Consider the following 23,656-nt stretch of genomic DNA (forward strand, 5'->3'; position numbering starts at 1 on the left):
GTAAACAATTTATTTTTTTACACTAACATGCTGGTGTAGACCCCAACTTCACATTTTCATAAGGGGTGAAAGGAGAAAAGCCCCCCAAAATTTGTAACACAATTTCTCCCGAGTAGGGCGATACCCCATATGTGACCCTAAACTGCTGCCTTGAAATACGACAGGGCTCCAAAGTGAGAGCGCCATGCGCATTTGAGGCCTAAATAAGGGATTTGCATAGGGGTGGACATAGGGGTATTCTACGCCAGTGATTCCCAAACAGGGTGCCTCCAGCTGTTGCAAAGCTCCCAGCATGCTTGGACAGTCAATGGCTGTCCAGCAATACTGGGAGTTGTTGTTTTGCAACAACTGGAGGCTCCATTTTGGAAACAGTCTGATCGCAGACCAGAGCAGAAGACCCGTGGAAGGCAGCAGAGGCAGGTGAGGGGACCTCCAGATGCCATGCTGGATGATCGGATCACGGCGGCAGAGCTGTGGACGATCCGATCATCCATTTTTGTGTCCGCAATGCTACAGATGCCGTGATCTGTACTGATCACGGAATCTGAGGGGTTAATGGTGGATATCCGCGTGATTGCAGATGTCCGCCATTACCGGCGGGTCATTGGCTGCTATCAGCAGCCGGGACATGCCGCGCATGACCCGAGCATCGCCCCGATCTCGTGGTTATGTATTGGACTTAAATGTACGTCCTGGTGCGTTAAGTACCAGCTCATCAGGACGTACATTTACGTCCGCCATCGATAAGGGGTTAAAAAAATAAAACAATGTGAACAAAGAAAGTCATTCACAGTATAGTTTCAGCAAGCTAACAGATATCCAGTGTGCACTACTTAGAAAAAATATGAAGTATACAAGAATATGGGGCATATTTAATAAGGATTTACTGAAGAAAAGCTGGGCTTAACCCCTTAAGGACCAAGGATGTACCTGTACGTCCTTGGTCCTGCTCTCCTGATATAACGCGGGGTTACACAGTAACCCCAGGTCATATCACGGCGGGCCCGGCGTCATAGTGAAGCCGGGACCCGCCTCTAATAGCGCGCACGCTATTAACCCTTTAACCGCGCGCTAAGAGCTGAGCCGCGCGGCTAAAAGTGAAAGTTGCCGGCTAGCTCAGTCGGGCTGTTCGGGATAGCCGCGGTTAATCGCGGCATCCCGAACAGCTTACAGGACAGCGGGAAGGCCCCTACTTGCCTCCTCGCTGTCCGATCGCCTAATGACTGCTCAGTGCCTGAGATCCAGGCATGAGCAGTCATGCGGCAGAATCGTCGATCACTGGTTTCTTATGAGAAACCAGTGATCAATGATAAAGATCAGTGTGTGCAGTGTTATAGGTCCCTATGGGACCTATAACACTGCAAAAAAAAAAAGTGAATAAAGATCATTTAACTCCTCCCCTATTAAAAGTTTGAATCACCCCCCTTTTCCAATAAAAAAAAAAACACAGTGTAAATAAAAATAAAAATAAACATATATGGTATCACCGTGTGCGGAAATGTCCGAATTATAAAAATATATCATTAATTAAACCGCTCAGTCAATGGCGTGCGCGCAAAAAAATTCCAAAGTCCAAAATAGTGCATTTTAGGTCACTTTTTATATCATTTAAAAATGAATCAAAAGCGATCAATAAGTCCTATCAATGCAAAAATGGTACCTCTAAAATCTTCAGATCACGGCGCAAAAAATGAGCCCTCATACCGCCCCATACACGGAAAAATAAAAAAGTTATAGGGGTCAGAAGATGACAATTTTAAACGTATTAATTTTCCTGCATGTAGTTATGATTTTTTCCAGAAGTCCGACAAAATCAAACCTATATAAGTAGGGTATCATTTTAATCGTATGGACCTACAGAATAAAGATAAGGTGTCATTTTTACCGAAAAATGTACTACGTAGAAACGGAAGTCCCCAAAATTACAAAACAGCGGGTTTTTTTCAATTTTGTCGCACAATGATTTTTTTTCTGTTTCACCGTAGATTTTTGGGCAAAATGACTGACGTCATTACAAAGTAGAATTGGTGGCGCAAAATTGAAAGAGTTATGATTTTTTAAAGGCAAGGAGCAAAAAACGAAAATGCAAAAACGGAAAAAACCCCGATCCTTAAGGGGTTAAAGCTTAAAAGCTTAATTGTTAATAATAAAACAGAATACCTAATGTTCATTGGCAAAAAATAAATGAATAAATAAATAAATAAAAAAGTAGCCCCAGTTTGGTCCAAGCTCTACCCTATGTAGTAAGTGAAACCACTCTGATAAGGCTTAACTCAAACTTAGGCTCTGTCTCTGTTAAGTTATGTTGACTCTTTAGGGGTGGCGGGAGCAGCACAGTAGGTAAGGAATAGTGTAGCCTGAACTTGACCCGACCACTGCCCATACCTACTTGAATGATCTGCCTTAAACAGCAGCCCCCAACTGGTAGACAATCCCTTCACTTACTAATTGCATGGGGTGCTAACAGCAGGGACCAAATGTTCACCTCAAGGATGGAAACCGTACACGGAAGGGATAACCAGAGAACTGGCCAGAGGGTCAAATCCAGGAGGTTAACGCAGCACAAAATCGGAACCAGAGGCAACGCCAGGCTCGGTGAAACCAGGAGAGCACATCAGATCCAAACAGCAGGCATAAACAGTCAAAGTCCAAGAAAATAATCAGGTCCAGAAAGCAAAGATGCACAGATCAGGAATGCTAGTGAGGGAAATGGACAACAGGATCATGTGTGTCTGAGACCAGCAGACACGTGTTTAAATGTACTGCCATTTAGAAGACATAAGGTGCAAGCACCACAGGTCCAGAACTTCAGTCTCCTGATTGGCTTGCATGACCTGCCTCCCATTGTGATGTACAGCTCTGAACCGAGAAGAAATGGTAATCATAGAGACATCAGGACGCTTCCCAGGGCACCTCAAAGAGGCTGGATGTGGTGTGAGAGTGAGGCCAGGTATGTTTCTGGAACAAATGGCCACATATAGCAAGACCACTCCTATAGCCAGTTGAACATGGACTATGAAAAAAGACTCACATATTTACACTCTTATTTCTCCAATGCATTTTCCTTCTATGGTTTCATTAGGGAGAAGAAGTAACATCATTAGTTAAACACATTAGCACTTTATATGAATTAGGCTGTGTCAGAAGTAAGACCAAACAACAGTGTCATATAACGTATTTTAAATCACAGTTGTGTAGTCAAAATGTGTAAGTGTAACATAGTGTATAGGATGTAGCATAGCAATGCGTCCAAAAAGCATTAAAAACTCAAAGTGCAAGGGGAGCAACTGCCCAGGGCCTTAGATAATAGACTAACCATATCTTGTTAAGCCACTCACATGCCCCCATATAATAGTTAGGCCCTGACAATACCCCCAAAAATGCACCGAAATGGCTCCAGAAAACAAAACCAAATTATAAAATGTGCAAACTGAAATTAGACAGTCAGAAAGATGCACAAAATTTTCAAGCAGGCATTGTTACACATCTAGTGCATTATCTAACTTTTTATTTATCCCTGAGAATCCTGACCCCAAATGGATCCCGACCCCACATTTGTAAAGCACCTTTATTACATTTTTTTATTTATTAGTAGTATTTTCGTATACCTAGTTAAATTTAAAGAAAACACTGTTAAATCGAAAAATATTTAGGCTTTCTGAAAAGATGTTGCATTTTAAATAATAAATTACATTTTAGCCTCCGCCCACTCGTAAGTTTCAACAACTTGAATTTATGCAGGAAGGGAAAGACAAACTTTCATGATATGTGTAATTTAATAGCAAATATAATACACCGTTTCATGACTCCTGATTCCCAAGTAGACTTCATGATTCTGCTTTTGACTCCTGACATAACTATTAAATAGCTTATGACGATGGGCTTAACCTACAAGCTTCATTATTACTCCATGAAAATGATTTTCTTAAGAGTGCTTCAACCGGGCAAATTGGAAATGTTGAGACCACAAAAAAAACCACAGTACACTTCTGTTTTTCTTCCTGCCAGGACACATTCAGAAAATAACTTATTTCCCGTTGTCTGTGATTTATTTGGTCAGACGGCATTTTTTTCCACCCATGCGGTTTTACAGGTATAGAATAACACATTGTATATTTACTTTTGACTTTTTAAATCTACTAAATGTATAAAATAAGTTCCGCCATCATCAAATATTGTCTAGGATATTATTTTAAGGAGGGGAAATATTTTCCATAATACACGTATATATGACTACAACATAAAGAAGTTATTTAAAATTTTGGATTGATTGGTATAGGAAAATTCATTTTATCCTACACTTTAGTTTTTTTTCACTATATTTAGTGGTTATGTGTATATAGTATGTGTTTTATTATCAATAAATCATAAAGCCAGATTATGAATTATAAATATTAGTTTAAGTTTAAATAGGTAACTGGTTAGAGTTTATATTTGGTAAGCAACATTTCTGTGGACATTTCACCAAAGAAAATATGTTTTTACAATTATGGTAAGCCAGTCACTTTTGCTGCCATAAGGAATTACAAAATACTCTACATATTCCACCAGATGATTATTTTTTTTTATTTGTGTATTTTTTTTTTTGGGGGGGGGGGGGATTTTACTTTATTACAGAGTCGGTGACCACAGAGTTATTCTGCACCATAGTTATAGATTTCTAGATTCAAGTGCTGGCTAAAAAATATTATAGTTGTTCAAAACTAACACATATTAATTCTACTACTTGAATTTTCTAATTTCTTTGTTTATTTAGGTAGAGGGATAATATAATTTGGTGTTTAGTTTAGGCAATCAGATGTACAGTAGTAATTAACAATGTAAAAGAACAACATAACAGCGCTTGAGTGGGAAAGGTTATCTTAATTGAGGTTATTTCATTTGGAAAAAGATGGCTGATGTGTGATCTAATAACTATTAGTGTTGAGCAGCATAGGCCATATTCGAATTCGCAATATTTAGCGAATATATGGACGAATATTCGTCATATATTCGCTAAATTTGCATATTCGTAATAATCACGTTTTATTTTTGCATATACTAAAATGTGCATATGCGGAAATTAGCATATGTGAAAATTAGTCTCACACATTGGTATTAGATCCTTCTTTACACCACACAACCTGGAAGCATAGAGGGGTGATCACTGTGATGTGTACTGTGGAAAAACAAATACGAATATTCCTAATTGCGAATATATAGTGCTATATTCGCGAATATTTGCAAATTCGCAAATATGCGATATTCGCGAATAAAATTTGCATTGCGAATATTCGCGATCAACACTAATAACTATGTATAACTATCAAAGGTCAGTACAGAAATATCTAATGATTTATTTCTTACACAGGATAATTGATAAGCGAACTGATGTGGCACAAAGTTCACAAAAAAAATGTTTTTGATTTGTTAGAATCCAATCTTTTTGTGATTTGCTTTAGACTTGTTTTGTCCCTGTTGCTGTATGCTGATTGGGCCAGAGGTAAGCATCGAGTCCCTGCTCCTGTAAATACTTTGCAAGGGCAATTGCAGGACAATTGGGGCACTTCTAAATCAAGCTACAAAAATAAATAAATTTACAGTCACATTTGCCGAATCGGACATGAAATAAATCATGGGAGATACACTTATCTGAAGATATATCAAGTTTTTTTCTCATGATCAAAATTGAAGGCTATAGGACATCTCGGTTAACCTGTCTTTCAACTTGTGTTATTATTTCATTTCCTAGGTACCTCCAGCACACATTGAAATCAACAGGTATTCTATGTAGCACACAAATGTTTTGGGTCCTCCAGAGATATTTAAAAAGGGATTACACAATTGTCCTTTGGTCTCCTAAATCTACTGTGTGTAATACTATAGATAAATAGTAAAACACTCCAAAATCCGATACTCATATTGCTTTACTGTACAACAGAAATTGTTAACATACAGTGTTAGTACCTAGACTACAAAACAATGCAGTGGATAAGTCTTAAACAAAGGATAAGTTTTGCACTTACTTCCTTATTGCACAGCTTATATTGTTTGTAGGCTCCAGTGCACAGGATAGCTGTAGTTCCACGTTGTCCTTGTGGATTATCTCTCAGTAAATTGAGTGATGTTCCCTGTACACGAGCATCAGGGAATATATTTTGAGATATTGGTTGCATCTGAGATGGGGAGGGCACCCATTGGTTTGCTGAAGAATCTGCTGACCTGAGTGAAGGATAAAGTCCTTCTTGGTGAATGTTACCAATGCTGGAAAAGCGATTCTGAGCTATGATTTGTCCACGTGTAGGCTGTCTTCCAGATTGTTGCTGTCTCTTTTTTCTTGGTCTGCCTTGACCTGTGTCACTTTGCAAAGGTAAAATGTAAGGAACTTTTCCATATCCGTAAGACCCTGGACTGACTGGAGTTCTTGTTCGGTTTCTGAATTTGAACAAACAAAAACATAAAATATATACTAAATTAATAGCTACAAAGTGTCCAACATCATATTTGTTTGAACAGATTGCATGTGTTATGGTCAAGACAAATCATAATAATATTAATAAATCAATATAAGCGCGAGTGCAGGGAGGAAGTGACGGCGGCATGAGCTAGGGCCGCGCACTCCGGGGCTCTGGCCCCGCCCCCTGAGCCCTCGGGTCGGAGGTGGAGTGGATGCCGACCTCGCGATGTCGGGATACTCACGGCTTAACGCCGACAGTGGGGCTCTCCTGCCCGGACGCCCTGTGAAGAGCCGGGGGCGCTGAATTTTGCCGTCGGAGGAGGGAGGAGCGAGACGGTGGTGGCGCAACCTGCCGTCGGATAGGACGGGAGGCGCTGTGGAAGGAGATGCCGGAGAGGAGGTGAGAGAGGGGGGGTGTGGTCTTGCTCCGGGCAGCTATCGAGAGGAGCTTCGGGCTTGTGCCGGAGGCCTATATAGGGTGGCACCTGCCTCACATAGGCCACAGCGACGCGGAGGTGTTGAGGGGCATGTGTGGAACTCTGCTACTCCTTGCTGGGATTTGGATAGACTGGCCCAGACCCTCTCTTGTGTTTTGAGAGTGGAACTGAGTAAAACGATCAGATGCTACATGTGATGAATATCTAACTGTGCAGAAGCCGGTGAGTTATTGCTCCTTTTTGGGGGGCAGATTTTCTCATTCAGCAGTCTCCCTGCATGGATGTGTTTTACATGAGGACAAACTGCCATGAAACCTACTCACGGATTCCCTCCAACTAGGTGAAACCATTGATCAATACCCCGGCAATATTCTGAACAGCAGCAGCCCCCTGCACTGGCCCCATGTGGAATGGACAATATTGGATGCCTGACTCCCTGCCGGGTCACTCCTCCTAGTGATTTGGTGAGTGGCAGCTGCGGCAATGCATCTGTGCGGGTTTCCCCCCTCTTCCCCCTGTGATGGTTGGTAACTGTGGAGCACCCTAAATGTCCTTATGAGGCAGATATGTATATTATTAGCTTGGGGTGCTGTTTGGCTGCTGCACATGAGGAAGGAGCTACAGTGTGCCTAATTACAGTGATAGAGATACTCCTGCCCTGCCCGCTTAGGCCGAGCCCTAATGGACAATTGACGCCTCGGGGAACTGAGCTAACTGAGCAATGTGGGACTGGCGCCTCCCCCCTCCCTCCTCCCTTTAGGCATCCTTTACTTTTAGTCATGGAGACTCTCTGCCCATAATGAAAGCTGTGTGGACCTTGAGGAGTATGGATGGTATAATTATGGTCACGTAGATGTACCTATGGCTTGCCTTGCTGTAAAAATCGATGTTTTTGGAGGATTTACCCCCCTCTCTCTCTTATACAGGAGAAACCTGGACTCATGGACTAAATTGAACAACTTGGTCTTAGCAGAATTTCTCTCTCATGAAGTTGGACCCCTCCCTGGACCCAATAAAATCAGTGACTCTGGGGGGTGATTGAACTGTCTACCAGGGGGAGCGTGAATACGCTAATGATTCCGTAGTTGCATATTAGTATGCTATATTTGGTGGTGAATACTTCTGGATCAGGGTGTGACACCCTAGGTTTTAAGCGCTCCCCAGAGCCATATGGGACTGTGAATCCTTACTTTTGTATGCTGTAAATAATGGGATTTAAATTCTCGAGTGTGAGGGGCCTATGGTGTATAAAGTTGCTAAATTGGTCCGTGATATCCCCGTAGTGATACATATACCCCACAAATATAAAGTGAAGAGAAATAGTGGGTGAAATGGCCCCTAAGGTGAACCCCAGAAGATTAGGGGGTAGCTTGCCACAAAAAGACAAGGGGGCTATGGGTAAATTGGATAAAATATGGAAGTCTCCAGCTGTGGGTATAAAAACTAGAACCCAGAAGGATCTCTCCCCTAGTAAAACAGGTTCTAGGTACTCGGTCTTGGAGGTGTAAGAAACTGAGGAAGGGCAGTCTGTGCCCCCTATGGGAACTCAGATGTTGGAGGAGATCTTGGGAGGGGTGAAAAAATCTAATTGTGCAATTGAGGAGATAAATAAACAACTGGGTGTGGTATCTACCGAGGTATCTCTGATAAGACACGATATAACTAAAATGAGAGATAGGATCTCCAGACTGGAGGAAGAAGCCCCTAAAACAGAAAATAGGATTAAGGTTTTGGAGGAGGAGGTTAATGACTTGAAAAAGGAGTGGACATCTGTTAAAGATAAGCTCACTGACCTTGAGGATAGATCCAGACGTTGTAATATAAGGATGGTGGGGTTTCCTGAGGGGGTGGAGGGGGGGGGACTCTGCCATACAGTTTCTTAGTAGGTGGTTGAAGGAGGGGATAGGGGAAGGGCATCTTACCCCAATGTTTGGGATTGAACGAGCTCATCGGGTACCAAGGCGTATTCCCTCTCCGGGGGGTCCCCCTAGGACAATCCTAATTAAGTTATATACCTCCCAGGACAGGGATACTATCCTTAGGAGGGCAAGAGAGATGAGGGACCTACAGTATAATGGACAGAATATTTTTCTATATCCGGATTTCTCCTGGGAGACCCAGAGGAGAAGGGCATCTTTTCGGGAGATAAAAAGGCGGCTAAAGAACGCAGGGGTGCCCTTCTCTCTGTTGTTTCCAACGAGACTCCGGGTTGAGCATAAGGGAAAGGTAACAATATTTGGAACCCCACAAGAAGTCTCAGATTGGATGGATAAAGAAGGCATCTAATATAAGGCACTACTGTGGCATTAGGGGTTGGAAGTATTAGTTGAGTAATAATGTTACGTCTCGGGGGGGGGGGTTGGGGGGTTCTCTGGGGTGTCACTAGGATAGGAGTGCATAGTAGAAGTACGGTGCATTATGGGGAGAGGGGGGGTGTGGGGGGGAAGGGTAAGGGGGGAGGGATGGCACGGGATGATCAAATGAGGGGATCTTTTTTCCCTTTTTTTTTTTTCTCTCTCTCTTAGGTAAATATGTCTATGCTTAAATTATTAGCCTTGAACGTACGAGGTATGTCGGATAGAATTAAAAAGTGTGCAATCTTCGATCATATTCGGAAGTGCCTTCCTGCGATCATATGTTTAGTCGAGACCCACAGGTCAAGAGATGAGCAGATACTTCCAAGGAAGTGGGCCAAAGAAGAATACCACTCCAGACTCTCTTCTTACTCCGTGGGAGTATCAGTATATGTTCACAGGAGGGTACCATTCGAGACTAAGAATGCAAAGGTAGATAAGTATGGTCGATATGTATTTCTTTATGGAATATGGGAAGATAGGGCAGTTATCCTGGCTTTTGTTTATATTCCCCCACCTTTTAGAGTGGATGTTCTGAGGGACCTCGTGAGTTATAGCGAAAGTAAGACACATTCGGCATTATGGATAGTTGGAGATTTGAACAATGTAATGGACCCTAGTATGGACAGATACAAATTAGGTAGGAATATAGGGGGGGACGAAACAGCATTGGCGAGATACTGTGGAGAGATGAATTGGGTTGATGGGTGGCGGAAACTAAACCCGGGAGTAAGACAGTACTCATGTTTTAGTACCTCATACAACACCGCTTCCCGAATTGACTTATGCCTGTGTGATAAGAAAGCAATGACCTGGACCAGTAGGGTGCAGTATAAAGCTAAAACCCTATCGGACCATTGCCCAGTGGTGGTGGAAATTGGAGGTAAGGTAATGGGTGGGAAAAGGTTGGGCTTTCGGCTCAACCCCCACTAGATAGAATTAGTGGGAGATCAGGACTGGTTTAGACAGGAAATAGAGGTATTCTGGGAGATTAATCATAAGTCCGCAAATCCTCAGGTGGTATGGGATACTATGAAGGCATATTTGAGGGGCCTATATATATAGGGCGAATCAATAAAAAGAAAAAGGAATTCTCACAGGAAGAATCAGTATTGAATAGTAAAGTGGCAACATTAGAAGCTGGGATAGAAGAGGATAGTGGGGGGGAACAGCTGTTAGAACTGAAGGCAGCTCAAGAGTAATAAAAAGAATATCTACTTAAAAAGGCACAAAATAAACTATTCTTCAGTGGGCAAGTTAATTTCTTTGAGAAAGGGAAACCAAACAAGACACTGTCAAGATTACTTAAAAATCAAGGCGACGAATGTGGTATTATGGCTCTGAGGAGGGAGGATGGCAGCATAACCACAGATAGAGAAGAAATAGCCCAAATGGTTGGCTCTTTTTTCTCCAATCTCTTTATAGGCAGCAATATTAATAGGGCGGAGGTAGCGGAATTCTTGAGGGGAATTAATATTCCAAGTTTGACAGAGGATGTCAGGGACTCCTTGGATGACCCAATTTCCCTCCAGGAATTGGAGGAGGCATTGGCATCAATCCAAGGGAATACATCCCCCGGGTCTGACGGCATTCCCTTCCAGATATATAGGATATACTCAACTCTGCTACTTCCAAAACTGCTGGGTATCATTAATGAATCCTGGAGGGGGGGGGGGGGGGGGTTCTCCCTAAATCTATGTGTGAGGCTAATATTAGACTCATTAGGAAAAAAGATAAAGATCCCTTGGATTTGGGCTCATATCGTCCTATCTCCTTGCTTAATACAGATATAAAGATAACAGTGAAAGCACTGGCAAGGAGATTGGATAAAGTAGTGGAGGCAGTGGTGGGCAATGACCAGGGAGGGTTTAGGTCAGGAAGAACGGTTCATGACAATATTCATCAGGTGTATAAAGCAATCCAGAGTGGATCCCGGGGCCCCCGCTCCATTCTGTCATTGGATGCTACAAAAGCCTTTGACAGGGTGGAGTGGGGACACCTCTGGGAAGTTTTGAAGAGGGTTGGGGTGGGCCCGAGGTTTTTGAGTTATATTCAGCTACTATACACTAACCGCGAGGCGAGTGTAGTGGTGGATGGAATTCCCTCCTACCCATTCAAACTAAGTAGAGGAACAAGGCAGGGCTGCCCCCTCTCACCCTCTTTATTTTTAATTTATATTGAACCCTTAGCGGCTTGGATAAGAGATAATGATGTTTATGAGGGATTTGGAGTAAATGGAGAGAAGAGTAAGATCTTGTTATTTGCAGATGATATTCTCCTTTTCGTAACTAACCCACAAGAAAAAATACATCGTATCATTAAGATGTTCAAGGCATTTGCTCCTCTATCTGGGTTGGAGATAAATTGGAGTAAATCTACTATGCTCCCCCTGGATGAAGATATGCTGATTAGAATTAGATGTAAACAAGTATGGCCATTTGGCTTCTATGGCTTTTGCTTTTCTCCCGATTGGTGATGTTGTTTTATCGGATTTGTACAATGTATTTTTGTAATTGTTTAATATTAAAATAAAAATAAAAAAAAATAAAAAATAAATAAATAAATAAATCAATATAAGCAGTATTTGTTTTTTTTCCCATATTAATACATATGCTTATGTATTCACAATAAAGCCTCTGAAAGGAATGCGGATGTGTTCCTGATTTTCTTAATATCCAGAGTTCCAGCGCCAAAATTCGTCCACATTTTCTTCCAACACCTGCTATTATAAATACATATGGATGGGGGACATGTTTTTGATCAAAAAAGTGCGCTAAGAGCCTCAATTTTTTGACCAATGTGCGCTGCTGCAATCCTCTTTTTTGTATACTCTGTATCTGCCACAGCAGTGTGCACCCGTGTATTAGGTTGTTGTGCTGGCTATTTTTCTTTTTGCTTGTATTTACTACACAGGGGGAATGGCACCCTCTTTAGCTGTGCACCCCTCCCCCTTTCTCCCAGGTGGTGTTTTAAATTGTATATGGATCCAGCATGTCACCCAGTCAGAGGCTATATGCCCAGCAGAGGTGAGTTGGTATCTGAGTGTTAGGCTCAGAATGTGTGTTAGGGTCCCATCCTGAATGAGGCCACCTCCCCGTGGTGGATGGGGGACACGTTTTTGATCAAAAAAGTGCGCTAAGAGCCTCAATTTTTTGACCAATGTGTGCTGCTGCAATCCTCTTTTTTGTATACTATATATATATATATATAGATATATACATATACACACACATATACAGTGGGGATCAAAAGTTTGGGTAAAACTTTTTATTAATGTGCATAAAGAAGCCAAGGAAAGATGGAAAAATCTCCAAAAGGCATCAAATTACAAATTAGACATTCTTATAATATGTCAACAAAAGTTAGATTTTATTTCCATCATTTACACTTTCAAAATAACAGAAAACAAACAAATGGCGTCTGCAAAAGTTTGGGTACCCTGCAGAATTTATAGCATGCACTGCCCCCTTTGCAAAGCTGAGACCTGCCAGTGTCATGGATTTTCCTCAATCATCATCTGGGAAGACCTGGTGATGTCAATCTCAAAGGATTTAAATGCCCAGACTCATCTGACCTTGCCCCAACAATCAGCACCATGTATTCTTCTAAGCAGTTGAAATCTGAAACTGAAAATAGTTGACGCTCACAAAGTTGGAGAAGGCTATAAGAAGATAGCAAAATGTTTTCAGATGTCAATATCCTCTGTTCGGAATGTAATTAAGAAATTGCAATCAACAGGAACAGTGGAAGTTAAAGCAACAGCTCGCAGGATTGTGAGAAAAACAATTCAAAACCCACGTTTGACTGCACAATCCCTCCAGAAAGATCTGGCAGACACTGGAGTTGTGGTACACTATTCCACTATAAAGAGATACTTGTACAAATATGGTCTTCATGGAAGAGTCATCAGATGAAAACCTCTTCTACGTCCTCACCACAAAAATCAGCGTTTGAACTTTGCAAATAAACATATAGACAAGCCGGATGCATTTTGGAAACAAGTTCTGGGGACCGATGAGGTTAAAATTGAACTTTTTGGCTGGAATGAGCAAAGGTACAGTTGTCTTTCCCCTAGGTTTTGGTGGCTTTAAACCAAAGCACCATTTTACTCCCCTCTATTATACCTAGGAAGCTGTAATAAGCTGTTGTTAATATACCAATTGTTACGCCTAGCGCTCCGGGCCCCCGCTCCTCCCCGGAGCGCTCACGGCGTCTTTCTCCCTGCAGCTCCCCGGTCAGTCCCGCTGACCGGGAGCGCTGCTCTGTCATGGCCGTTGGGGATGCGATTCGCACAGCGGGACGCGCCCGCTCGCGAATCGCATCCCAGGTCACTTACCCGTTCCCGTCCCCTGCTGTCATGTGCTGGCGCGCGCGGCTCCGCTCTCTAGGGCGCGCGCGCGCCAGCTCCCTGAGACTTAAAGGGCCAGTGCACCAATGATTGGTGCCTGGCCCAATTAGCTTAATTGGCTTCCACCTGCTCCCTGGATATATCTAGTCTCCTCCTTTGCACTCCCTTGCCGGATCTTGTTGCCCTTGTGCCTAGTGAAAGCGTTTTGTGTGTTTAAAGCCTGTGTACCAGAACTTCTGCTATCTCCCCTGACTACGAACCTTGCCGCCTGCCCCCGACCTTCTGCTACGTCCGACTTTGCTTCTGCCTACTCCCTTGTACCTCGCCTATCTTCAGCAGTCAGAGAGGTGAGCCGTTGCTAGTGGATACGACCTGGTCACTACCGCCGCAGCAAGACCATCCCGCTTTGCGGCGGGCTCTGGTGAAAACCTGTAGTGGCTTAGAACCGGTCCACTAGCGCGGTCCTCGCCATCCCTCTCTGGCACAGAGGATCCACTACCTGCCAGCCGGCATCGTGACAGTAGATCCGGCCATGGATCCCGCTGAGGTTCCCCTGCCAGTTGTCTCTGACCTCCCTACGCTGGTCGCCCAGCAAGCTCGTCAGATCGCCCAACAAGATCACCAGCTGTCGTACTTGACCACCATGACACAGCAACTCCAGTCACAACTACAGCAAGTACAGTCACAGCTACAGCAGCAACAACCATCTCCTCCGCCAGCTCCTGCACCCATTCCGCAGCGAGTGGCCACTCCTAGCCTCCGCCTGTCCTTGCCGGACAAATTTAATGGGGACTCTAAGTTTTGCCGTGGCTTTCTTTCGCAATGTTCCCTGCACTTGGAGATGATGTCGGACCAGTTTCCTACGGAAAGGTCTAAGGTGGCTTTCGTAGTCAGCCTTCTGTCTGGAAAAGCCCTGTCATGGGCCACACCGCTCTGGGACCGCAATGACCCCGTCACTGCCTCTGTACACTCCTTCTTCTCGGAAATTCGAAGTGTCTTTGAGGAACCTGCCCGAGCCTCTTCTGCTGAGACTGCCCTGCTGAACCTGGTCCAGGGTAATTCCTCCGTTGGCGAGTACGCCATACAATTCCGTACTCTTGCTTCTGAACTATCCTGGAATAATGAGGCTCTCTGCGCGACCTTTAAAAAAGGCCTATCCAGCAACATTAAAGATGTTCTGGCCGCACGAGAGACTCCTGCTAACCTGCATGAACTCATTCATCTAGCCACTCGCATTGACATGCGTTTTTCTGAGAGGCATCAAGAGCTCCGCCAGGAAAAAGACTTAGATCTCTGGACACCTCTCCCACAGTCTCCACTGCAATCTGCGCCTAGGCCTCCCGCCGAGGAGGCCATGCAAGTGGATCGGTCTCGCCTGACCCTGGAAGAGAGGAATCGCCGTAAGGAAGAGAATCTTTGTCTGTACTGTGCCAGTACTGAACATTTTTTGGTGGATTGCCCAATCCGTCCTCCACGTCTGGGAAACGCACGCTCGCACCCAGCTCTCGTGGGTGTGGCGTCTCTTGATGCTAAGTCGGCTTCTCCACGTCTCACGGTGCCTGTTCGGATTTCTACTTCAGCCAGCTCTCCCCTCTCAGCCGTGGCCTGCCTGGACTCTGGAGCTTCTGGGAATTTTATTCGGGAGTCCTTAGTGAATAAATTCCGCATTCCGGTGACCCGTCTTGTCAAGCCACTCCACATTTCCGCGGTCAACGGAGCCAGGTTGGATTGCACCGTGCGGTACCGCACGGAGCCCCTCCTAATGTGCATCGGACCTCATCACGAGGAAATTGTATTTTTTGTCCTTCCTAATTGCACTTCCGAAATTCTCCTTGGACTACCCTGGCTTCAACACCATTCCCCAACCCTGGATTGGTCCACTGGGGAGATCAAGAGTTGGGGTCCCTCTTGTTCCAAGGACTGCCTTCAACCGGTTCCCAGTACTCCCTGCCGTGACCCTGTGGTTCCTCCTGTATCCGGTCCCCCTAAGGTCACTAAGGACTCTGCCTGCCACAGGAAATGCCTCTCCCCCCCTCCCAGTCCCATCAGGCAAGCCTCTGTGTCCCCTCATGGCCCTCGTCCTGGTGTCACACTGCCCCGTGCCAGGTCTCGCCCTCTGCCCTCTCTCCCCATTCCTACTCCTGCTGTTCTGCCTGCCGTTGAGGAATCCCTCCATCCTTTCCCGGTGTCCTCATCCCAGGGGAGGCAGTTACTGGACAAAGAGAAGGGGAGACCTAAGGGGGGGGGTACTGTTACGCCTAGCGCTCCGGGCCCCCGCTCCTCCCCGGAGCGCTCACAGCGTCTTTCTCCCTGCAGCTCCCCGGTCAGTCCCGCTGACCGGGAGCGCTGCTCTGTCATGGCCGTTGGGGATGCGATTCGCACAGCGGGACGCGCCCGCTCGCGAATCGCATCCCAGGTCACTTACCCGTTCCCGTCCCCTGCTGTCATGTGCTGGCGCGCGCGGCTCCGCTCTCTAGGGCGCGCGCGCGCCAGCTCCCTGAGACTTAAAGGGCCAGTGCACCAATGATTGGTGCCTGGCCCAATTAGCTTAATTGGCTTCCACCTGCTCCCTGGATATATCTAGTCTCCTCCTTTGCACTCCCTTGCCGGATCTTGTTGCCCTTGTGCCTAGTGAAAGCGTTTTGTGTGTTTAAAGCCTGTGTACCAGAACTTCTGCTATCTCCCCTGACTACGAACCTTGCCGCCTGCCCCCGACCTTCTGCTACGTCCGACTTTGCTTCTGCCTACTCCCTTGTACCTTGCCTATCTTCAGCAGTCAGAGAGGTGAGCCGTTGCTAGTGGATACGACCTGGTCACTACCGCCGCAGCAAGACCATCCCGCTTTGCGGCGGGCTCTGGTGAAAACCTGTAGTGGCTTAGAACCGGTCCACTAGCGCGGTCCTCGCCATCCCTCTCTGGCACAGAGGATCCACTACCTGCCAGCCGGCATCGTGACACCAATACCTTATTGTATATGGTGTACCACTATGTAGGGCTTATAGGTCCTATCTCTATTACAGATTGTGCTTAGACATGTTTATGTACAAGAGAAACCCTACTTGTACTATACCTCCTCTTTTCTTTTCTGTACCCCTTGTTTAAAAAAAAATGTTTAATGAACAGAGATTTGAAAAAAGGTACAGCTGTCCGGGTCCTCCTCTCTGTTAGGGGTTTGTGGCAACAATGTAATTCAATACCAGCAAACCCTGCATGGAACTCACTGGGGCTCCCCTCAAAAAAATGTTTCCGCTACTCTTCCTCCCTAACCAGGGGAGGGGGAAGACCTGACCCGACCCGTAGTCCGTGGGAAGGAGGCTAGCTTCCGAGCCTCTCCCAAACACCATTTCCCAAACAAATCGGTGGAGGGAGGGGCAGGAGGCTGACTGCCTCCACACCCGGTTCCAATATCTGACACTGGGGAGCCACACCGACTATGCCAGCCCCTGGAGATCCATGCCTACTATCTGGGATCCTGGCGGGACCGATGCAGGGATCACGGTCTCCTCTGTAACTGAAGAGCTGCCAGCAGTGTTTGGTGCTGAGCAAAGCACAACTCTGCTCTGATGCCGGTGCTTCAGTTGGGGATGTAATCGGTAGGTGGAGAGGGAGGTTGACTGCCTCCTCACCCAGTTGCAACGTCTGCTGCTGGGGAGGCACACAGCTTGTGTCACCTCCCGAGAACATCTGTAGCCGCAGGGGAGATGAGCCGACCACTCCATCTCCCGACATGGAATTCTCCATCTGGGGAGCCGCATCAACTGTGCTTTAAACAGCCTCTGGGGATCCAGGCCGACTGCCTGCGATCCAGGGTGGACCGGTACAGGGATCACAGTCACTCTGTAGCTGCAGAGCTGCCAGCGATGTTGGATGCTGGACAGAGTGTAACAGAATTCAGCCCTTATGCCAGCGCTTCCACCGGGGTGTCCTGACCGGATACTGCTAGAGCGTCACAGACAGGTGTGCAATCCAGGGGAAGGGGAGGACAGAGACCAGCGGTCTCATCTGTGCCTGTTGCCTCCGCTGTACAGGGCTCGGGACCGTAAAAATTAACCTCAAACAAGGACAGGTAGTCTTCTTCGAGATACCATTCCTGGTATGTCAGCCAAGATAGATCCGGTTCAAGGTCTGGTACCTCCGATTTTGGCAGCATGTCTCTCAGCTTGCCCTGGATGTACCAAAGCCTATATGCCTTGGTACAGCCAAAGTCGTAACGCTCCTCATATGCATCCCACAATAGACCAGGCCAGCCAAAGTCTGTTCCTTCTGGAGAACAGGCTGTGTTTGGCTCCTGCTGCCTGCAGCTTGCCCACCAGTACAGTGCACGGTAATAAGCCTCAAGCTCCATTTCTTGCTGCACCAATCTGTGCAACTCAGCCATTTGGCTGCCCGTGGGTTGATCTCTGAGGTAGCAAAGCCGTAAGTGGACCTGTTCCCTGGAGCGCTGTCCTGGGGTGGGCAGGACTTGTGCTCGGCTTCTCACTGACTCCTCGAGAACAACTTCCCAAATCTGCAAGCGAATTAAGGCTTTCTCTTGCATGGACATCTCCTCCATGGCATTCTGCAGCTTTGCTATACGGACTTGTGTCAGCTGTGTAAGGACCCTGCTCACACTCTTTTGTGAAGGATCTTTGCCGAAGAGACCCAGGAACCATTGAACCTCTCTTTGAAAATCCCCCATCCTTACAGGCTCTTCTTCATCAGGGTAAGTTGCTGAGACCGGGGTCAAGCCAACGGCTGTATCTCCCCCAGCTGGGCTGGTCTCAGTGTTGATCCTGGAGAAGTCAGATTCCACCGCTGCCAACCAGTTGTGATGGACTAACCAGGGACCTCTCAGTGTCCCCCTCCATCAAGAGCGACTTCTCCTTCCAGACAACAAGCCCCAGCATACCACAGGCGATATTCCTAGGCAGAACTAGAGATTATTGCATCCCCTTATCCAAAGAACCAGGCAACACCAGTCTTCAGGTATAAAAAAAACAATCTTTATTCAGGAACAAGTGTCTCCTTTTATAGGAAGGAACATCCCAGGGGGAGGTGCAGTAAAGACAATGCAGGTGACCGTAAATCTGGGAGATAATCCAATAAAAGTAATTAGTTCTCCCTATACAGTGCCGTGTGCAGAATCAGTGCCTTGTGCAGAAGGTGGACCATGTGCAGAAGGTGAACCGTGTGCAGAAGGTGGACTGTGTGCAGAATTAGTACCTTGTGCATAAGGTGGATCTTGTGTAGAAGGTGGATCATGTGCAGAAGGCAGACCGTGTGCAGAAGGTGGACCGTGTGCAGAAGGTGGACCGTGTGCAGAATTAGTACCTTGTGCAGAATTAGTGCCGTGTGCAGAATTAGTGCCGTGTGCAGAATTAGTGCCGTGTGCAGAATTAGTGCCGCGTGCAGAATGTGTCATGAAAACAGCAAATAAAGATATTTTAATAAGATATCCAACAAGGAGCTTAATGTCACTGAACTACATTAACTGAGGGGCACAAACTGTGGAAATAGCGATGTCCTTAAGTACATCAAAGTCCTGATCTTTCACGTGCCCACCCCTGAAGCTAGTCAGAGTTCCACTCTTCCATAGTAACTCTGGGAGCCCAGGCAACAATAGCAAAGTGGTAGGGTGACTTTAGGAACCGTCACACCCTCTTTTTAGGTATAACTTTTAGTTTAGGGTCAGGTAGGTTTTTATTCCCCGCATAAGGGGCTATATGAGGGCAAATTTTTGTGCCGTGATCTGTAGTTTTTAACAGTACATTTTTGTTTTGATGGGACATTTTGGTCACTTTTTACTAATTTTCTTCTTCTATATGAAGTGAACAAAATCAGCAATCTTTGTAATTTTTTTTATTTTTTTTTTTAAGGTTTATGCCATTGACCGTGGGGTTTCTTATTTTAATAGTTTGGACATTTATGTATGCATCAATATCAAATATGTTTGTTTATTTTTGTTTACTTCTTTTTGGAACAATGGGGGGGGATTTGATTTAAGCTTTTATTAGGGGAGGGGCTTTTTCACATTTATTGCCGTTTTTGTTTTTTACATTTTTTTTAACAATTTTATTTTTTCCCCATAGGGCAGTGTTTTCCACACACTGTGTCTCCAGTTGTTTCAAAACTACAACTCCCAGCAGGCCAAGACAGCCAAAGGTTGTACGGGCATGTGGGGAGTTGTAGTTATGGCAACAGCTGGAGACACACAGATGCAATCTTGTGATTGCAGACACTGAACAATGTTGTGCCATAGGAGCCTATAGCACATCACTGATCAGTGTAATCGGCGCTCCATTACTACAGGTTACTGAGGCTGCTTGAATTATTGGCGCGTCCATTGGATGGGGATGAGGCAGCTAGGGACCCATCCTCCACACGTCCTCTCAGCTGATCGGGACAATGTGTGATGTCCGGTACTAGTGAGTATGAAGCTAGCTCTGCTTTTCAGCTCGCTTCATAGAATTGCTGCAGTGTTAAGTCGTGGAAGGGTTAATTCACTTCTTCCCAGCGGCTCCTCCCAGACTCCAGAGGTATGTGTCAGGACATGGGCGGAGCTTCATGTGATGTCACTCATATATAATTAATTATGCAAATTAGCATGGCTGGTATTTTTATTTTTTTGCAAGAAAGGTGGCAACCCTAGGCAAGGAGTATACATGACAGTATATTTTATTTTATATTTTATATTAAAATGTGTTTGGTGATGCTGTGATTTATGCTATATTTTGAGAACTATATCCACAGCGCTTGATAAAATCATGACGTCACAGGTATATCTATATGTATGCTAATACTAATCAGAATAAAAATGTAGTTTTCTAGCCAGCCCCATTCTAAGCTGTTGGCACTGGTATCAAAGCTTCTATTTCTTATAGACCTGATGGAAGGAAAGCAAAGCAGACTACGCTCATCTAGCTGTCAAAACCATCAGAAACTTGTCAGTACCAGGATAAAACCTAACTGGGTCAATATGATGGCACAATATTGCCATACATCAAGTAGAGCATAAATAGTGTGGTCACACATTGCAGATTTCATGAAGAAATTCCAATGTATACATATAAACAGGATTCTTAAAGTTATGTGCAAATGCTGCAGAAACATCTCCATTTAGATTTTTTTAAATGGTTTTTCAGCTGTAGAAATGTTACTTTTGCTTGCCAACTACACTGCTACAAATACAGTGATGGTGACACGAGATGTATCCTCCCTTTCTAATGTGTGTATGGTTTTAGTCTCACTATGTTTGTGTCACTGACACATTTTACAAGGGTGATGGATGATCTGTATAATACATAGCATGCAGTTTACATAACACATATTAACAGAACAACCATCGCATTCACATGTGTAAACTTTTCTGTGAATATTTCCATATTCTAAGGCTATAAGCTGGTCCAGGGTAGACTATTATAGCCTCTCACATAATAACAGTATAAACCCTCATTAACATATTTTGGAGATTCATTTTGTAATACACAGTTGGGTTAAGAATAATTTGCACAGGAAACACAATTTTACTAGATCGGCTTATGTACACCACAATGGACTTAAAAAAAAAGTCATCAATAAGTAATTTAAGTGTAGATTGAGGACAAATATAGCATTAACCATTTAGGAATGAAAACAATTTTTTCTATAACAGGCTTAAAAGAAATTGGACAATTCACTGATCATCTGTTTTATGGTCGGTTTAGCCTGTTCCTTCCCTATTTCATGACACCTTAAAGGGGTACTCTAGTGGAAAACATTTTTTTCTAATCAACTGGGGCCAGAAAGTCAAACAGATTTGTAAATTAATTTTATTTAAAAATCTTATTGTTCCAGTACTCATTAGCTGCTGTATGCTTCAGAGGAAGGTGTATAATTATTTTCTGTCTGACTTCAGTGCTCTCTGCTGACACCTCTGTCCATGTCAGGAACTGTCTAGAGTAGGAGAGGTTTGCTATGGTGATTTGTTCCTGCTTTGGACAGTTCCTGACACAGACAAAGGTGTCAGCAGAGAGCACTGTGGTCAGACAAAAAAGAACTATACAACTTCCTCTGGAGCATACAGCAGCTGATAAGCAGGAAGGATTAAGATTTTTATTTAGAAGTAACTTACAAATCTGTTTAACTTTTTGGCACCAGTAAATAAAACAAAACAAAAATTTCCACTGGAGTACCCCTTTAACTCCTTAACCAGTTAAGGACCCAGGTACGCCCTGACACCCTGGTACTTAAGGACCCAGGACGTACCTATACGCCCGTGGGAATTTCGGTCCCCTCCACGGGCCGGGCAGGGACCGGGGTGACTGCTGATATTGATCAGTAGGCACCCCCATGACGGCAATCACCGCAAATCGACGGTGAATTCACACCAGCGATTTGCGGCGATTCTGGGTCATACGGGTCTCCGGTGACCCGGAAAATAAGGGGGATCGGGGGTGGCCATCCCTGAAGGGATAAGAGTGAGGTGGCAGGGGTGCCACCCCTCCTATTCCTGCTATTGGTCATTAAGAAGCGATGAACAATAGCAGATTGGGGGCGGGGGGGTTAACTTTCGGTTCCCCTGTTGTGCCCACCCACAGTAGGCTGAGCAGAACGGGGAAACCGACAGGGACCAGTGCCGAAGTCCACTTACCCATCGGCGGTAATCGGCAAGAACGGCGATGCAGCTCCCTGGATCCTACGGAAGCTGGTGAGTTGCCTAGCAACATCTGGAGGGCTACTGTTTGGAGACCACTATACAGTGGTTTCTAAACTGTAGCCCTCCAGATGTTGCAAAACTACAACTCCTAGCATGTCCAAACAGCTGTTTGTTGTTTGGGCATAGTGGGATTTGTAGTTTTGCAACAGCTGGAAGGCTACAGTTTGAAGATCCCTGTGCAGTGGTCTCTAAACTGTAGTCCTCCAGATGTTGCAAAACTGCAAATCCCAGCATGCCCAAACAGCAAACAGCTGTCTCGGCATGCTGGGAGTTGTAATTATGCAACAACTGGAGGTACGCAACTACATCTCCCAGCATGCCCTTCGGCGATCAGTACATGCTGGGAGTTGTAGTTTTGCAACAGCTGGAGGCACACTGGTTGAAAAATACTGAGTTAAGTAACAGAACCTAACTGAAGGTTTTCCCAGCATGCACGGTCTGTCAGTACATGCTTGGAGTTGTAGTTCTGAAACAGCTGGAGGTTTGCTCCCCATGTGAACGTACAGGGTACATTCACATGGGCGGGTTTACAGTAAGTTTCCTGCTTGAAGTTTTAGCTCCAGCTAATTTTTTGCCGCAGCGCAAAACCGTAAACCGACGTCAGTGCGAATGTACCCTAAAATCACTACACTACACTACCACAAAATAAAGGGTAAAACACAACATATACACCCCCTTACACTGCCCCCCCCCCCTAATAAAAATGAAAAACGTATTGTACAGCAGTGTTTCCAAAACGGAGCCTCCAGCTGTTGCAAAACAACAACTCCCAGCATTTCCAGACAGCCACTGACTGTCCAGGCATGCTGGGAGTTTAGTAACAGCTGGAGGCACCCTGTATGGGAATCAATGGCGCAGAATACCCCTATGTCAATCCCTATTCAAACCCTAATTTAGTCCTCAAATTCGCATGGCACTCTCTCACTTCAGAGCCCTGTCGCATTTCAAGGAAACAGTTTATAGCCAAACATGGGGTATTTCCGTACTCGGGAGAAATTGCACTGCAAATTTTGGGGGGCTTCTTCTCCTTTTACGCCTTATGAAAAAGAAAAGTTGGGGGCTACACCAGCCTGTTAGGGTAAAAAAAATTATAAAAAAATTACACTAACATGCTGGTGTTGCCCCATACTTTTTATTTTCACAAGCGGTAGAAGGAAAAAAAGACCCCCAAATTTTGTAACGCAATTTCTCCTGAGTATGGAAATACCCCATATGTGGGCGTAAAATTCTCTGCCGGCACACAACAAGGCTCAAAAGGCCTAAATTGGTGATTTGCACAGGGGTGGCTGATTTTACAGCGGTTCTGACATGAACGCAAAAAAATAAATACTCACATATGGTTGAAGAATTCTCATTAAAGTTGGATGGGAAAATGAAAAAAAAATTTTTTCACTAAAATGCTGGTGT

At 45.0% G+C, this 23,656-nt stretch overlaps 1 protein-coding gene across 12 annotated transcripts in view; it reads right to left on the bottom strand.

Moving 5' to 3' along the window:
* THSD4 (thrombospondin type 1 domain containing 4) overlaps nt 1-23,656 on the bottom strand; it is an 874,264-nt gene that overhangs the window by 578,077 nt on the left and 272,531 nt on the right. For all 12 annotated transcript variants that reach the window (XM_056572467.1, XM_056572461.1, XM_056572466.1 and 9 more), the window contains one exon: nt 6,006-6,414. In XM_056572467.1, coding sequence (XP_056428442.1) covers nt 6,006-6,414 — 409 coding nt within the window. The remainder of the gene's footprint in view (nt 1-6,005; nt 6,415-23,656) is intronic.

The sequence above is a fragment of the Hyla sarda genome, chromosome 4, assembly GCF_029499605.1.
Source record: "Hyla sarda isolate aHylSar1 chromosome 4, aHylSar1.hap1, whole genome shotgun sequence".
Classification (NCBI taxonomy): domain Eukaryota; kingdom Metazoa; phylum Chordata; class Amphibia; order Anura; family Hylidae; genus Hyla; species Hyla sarda.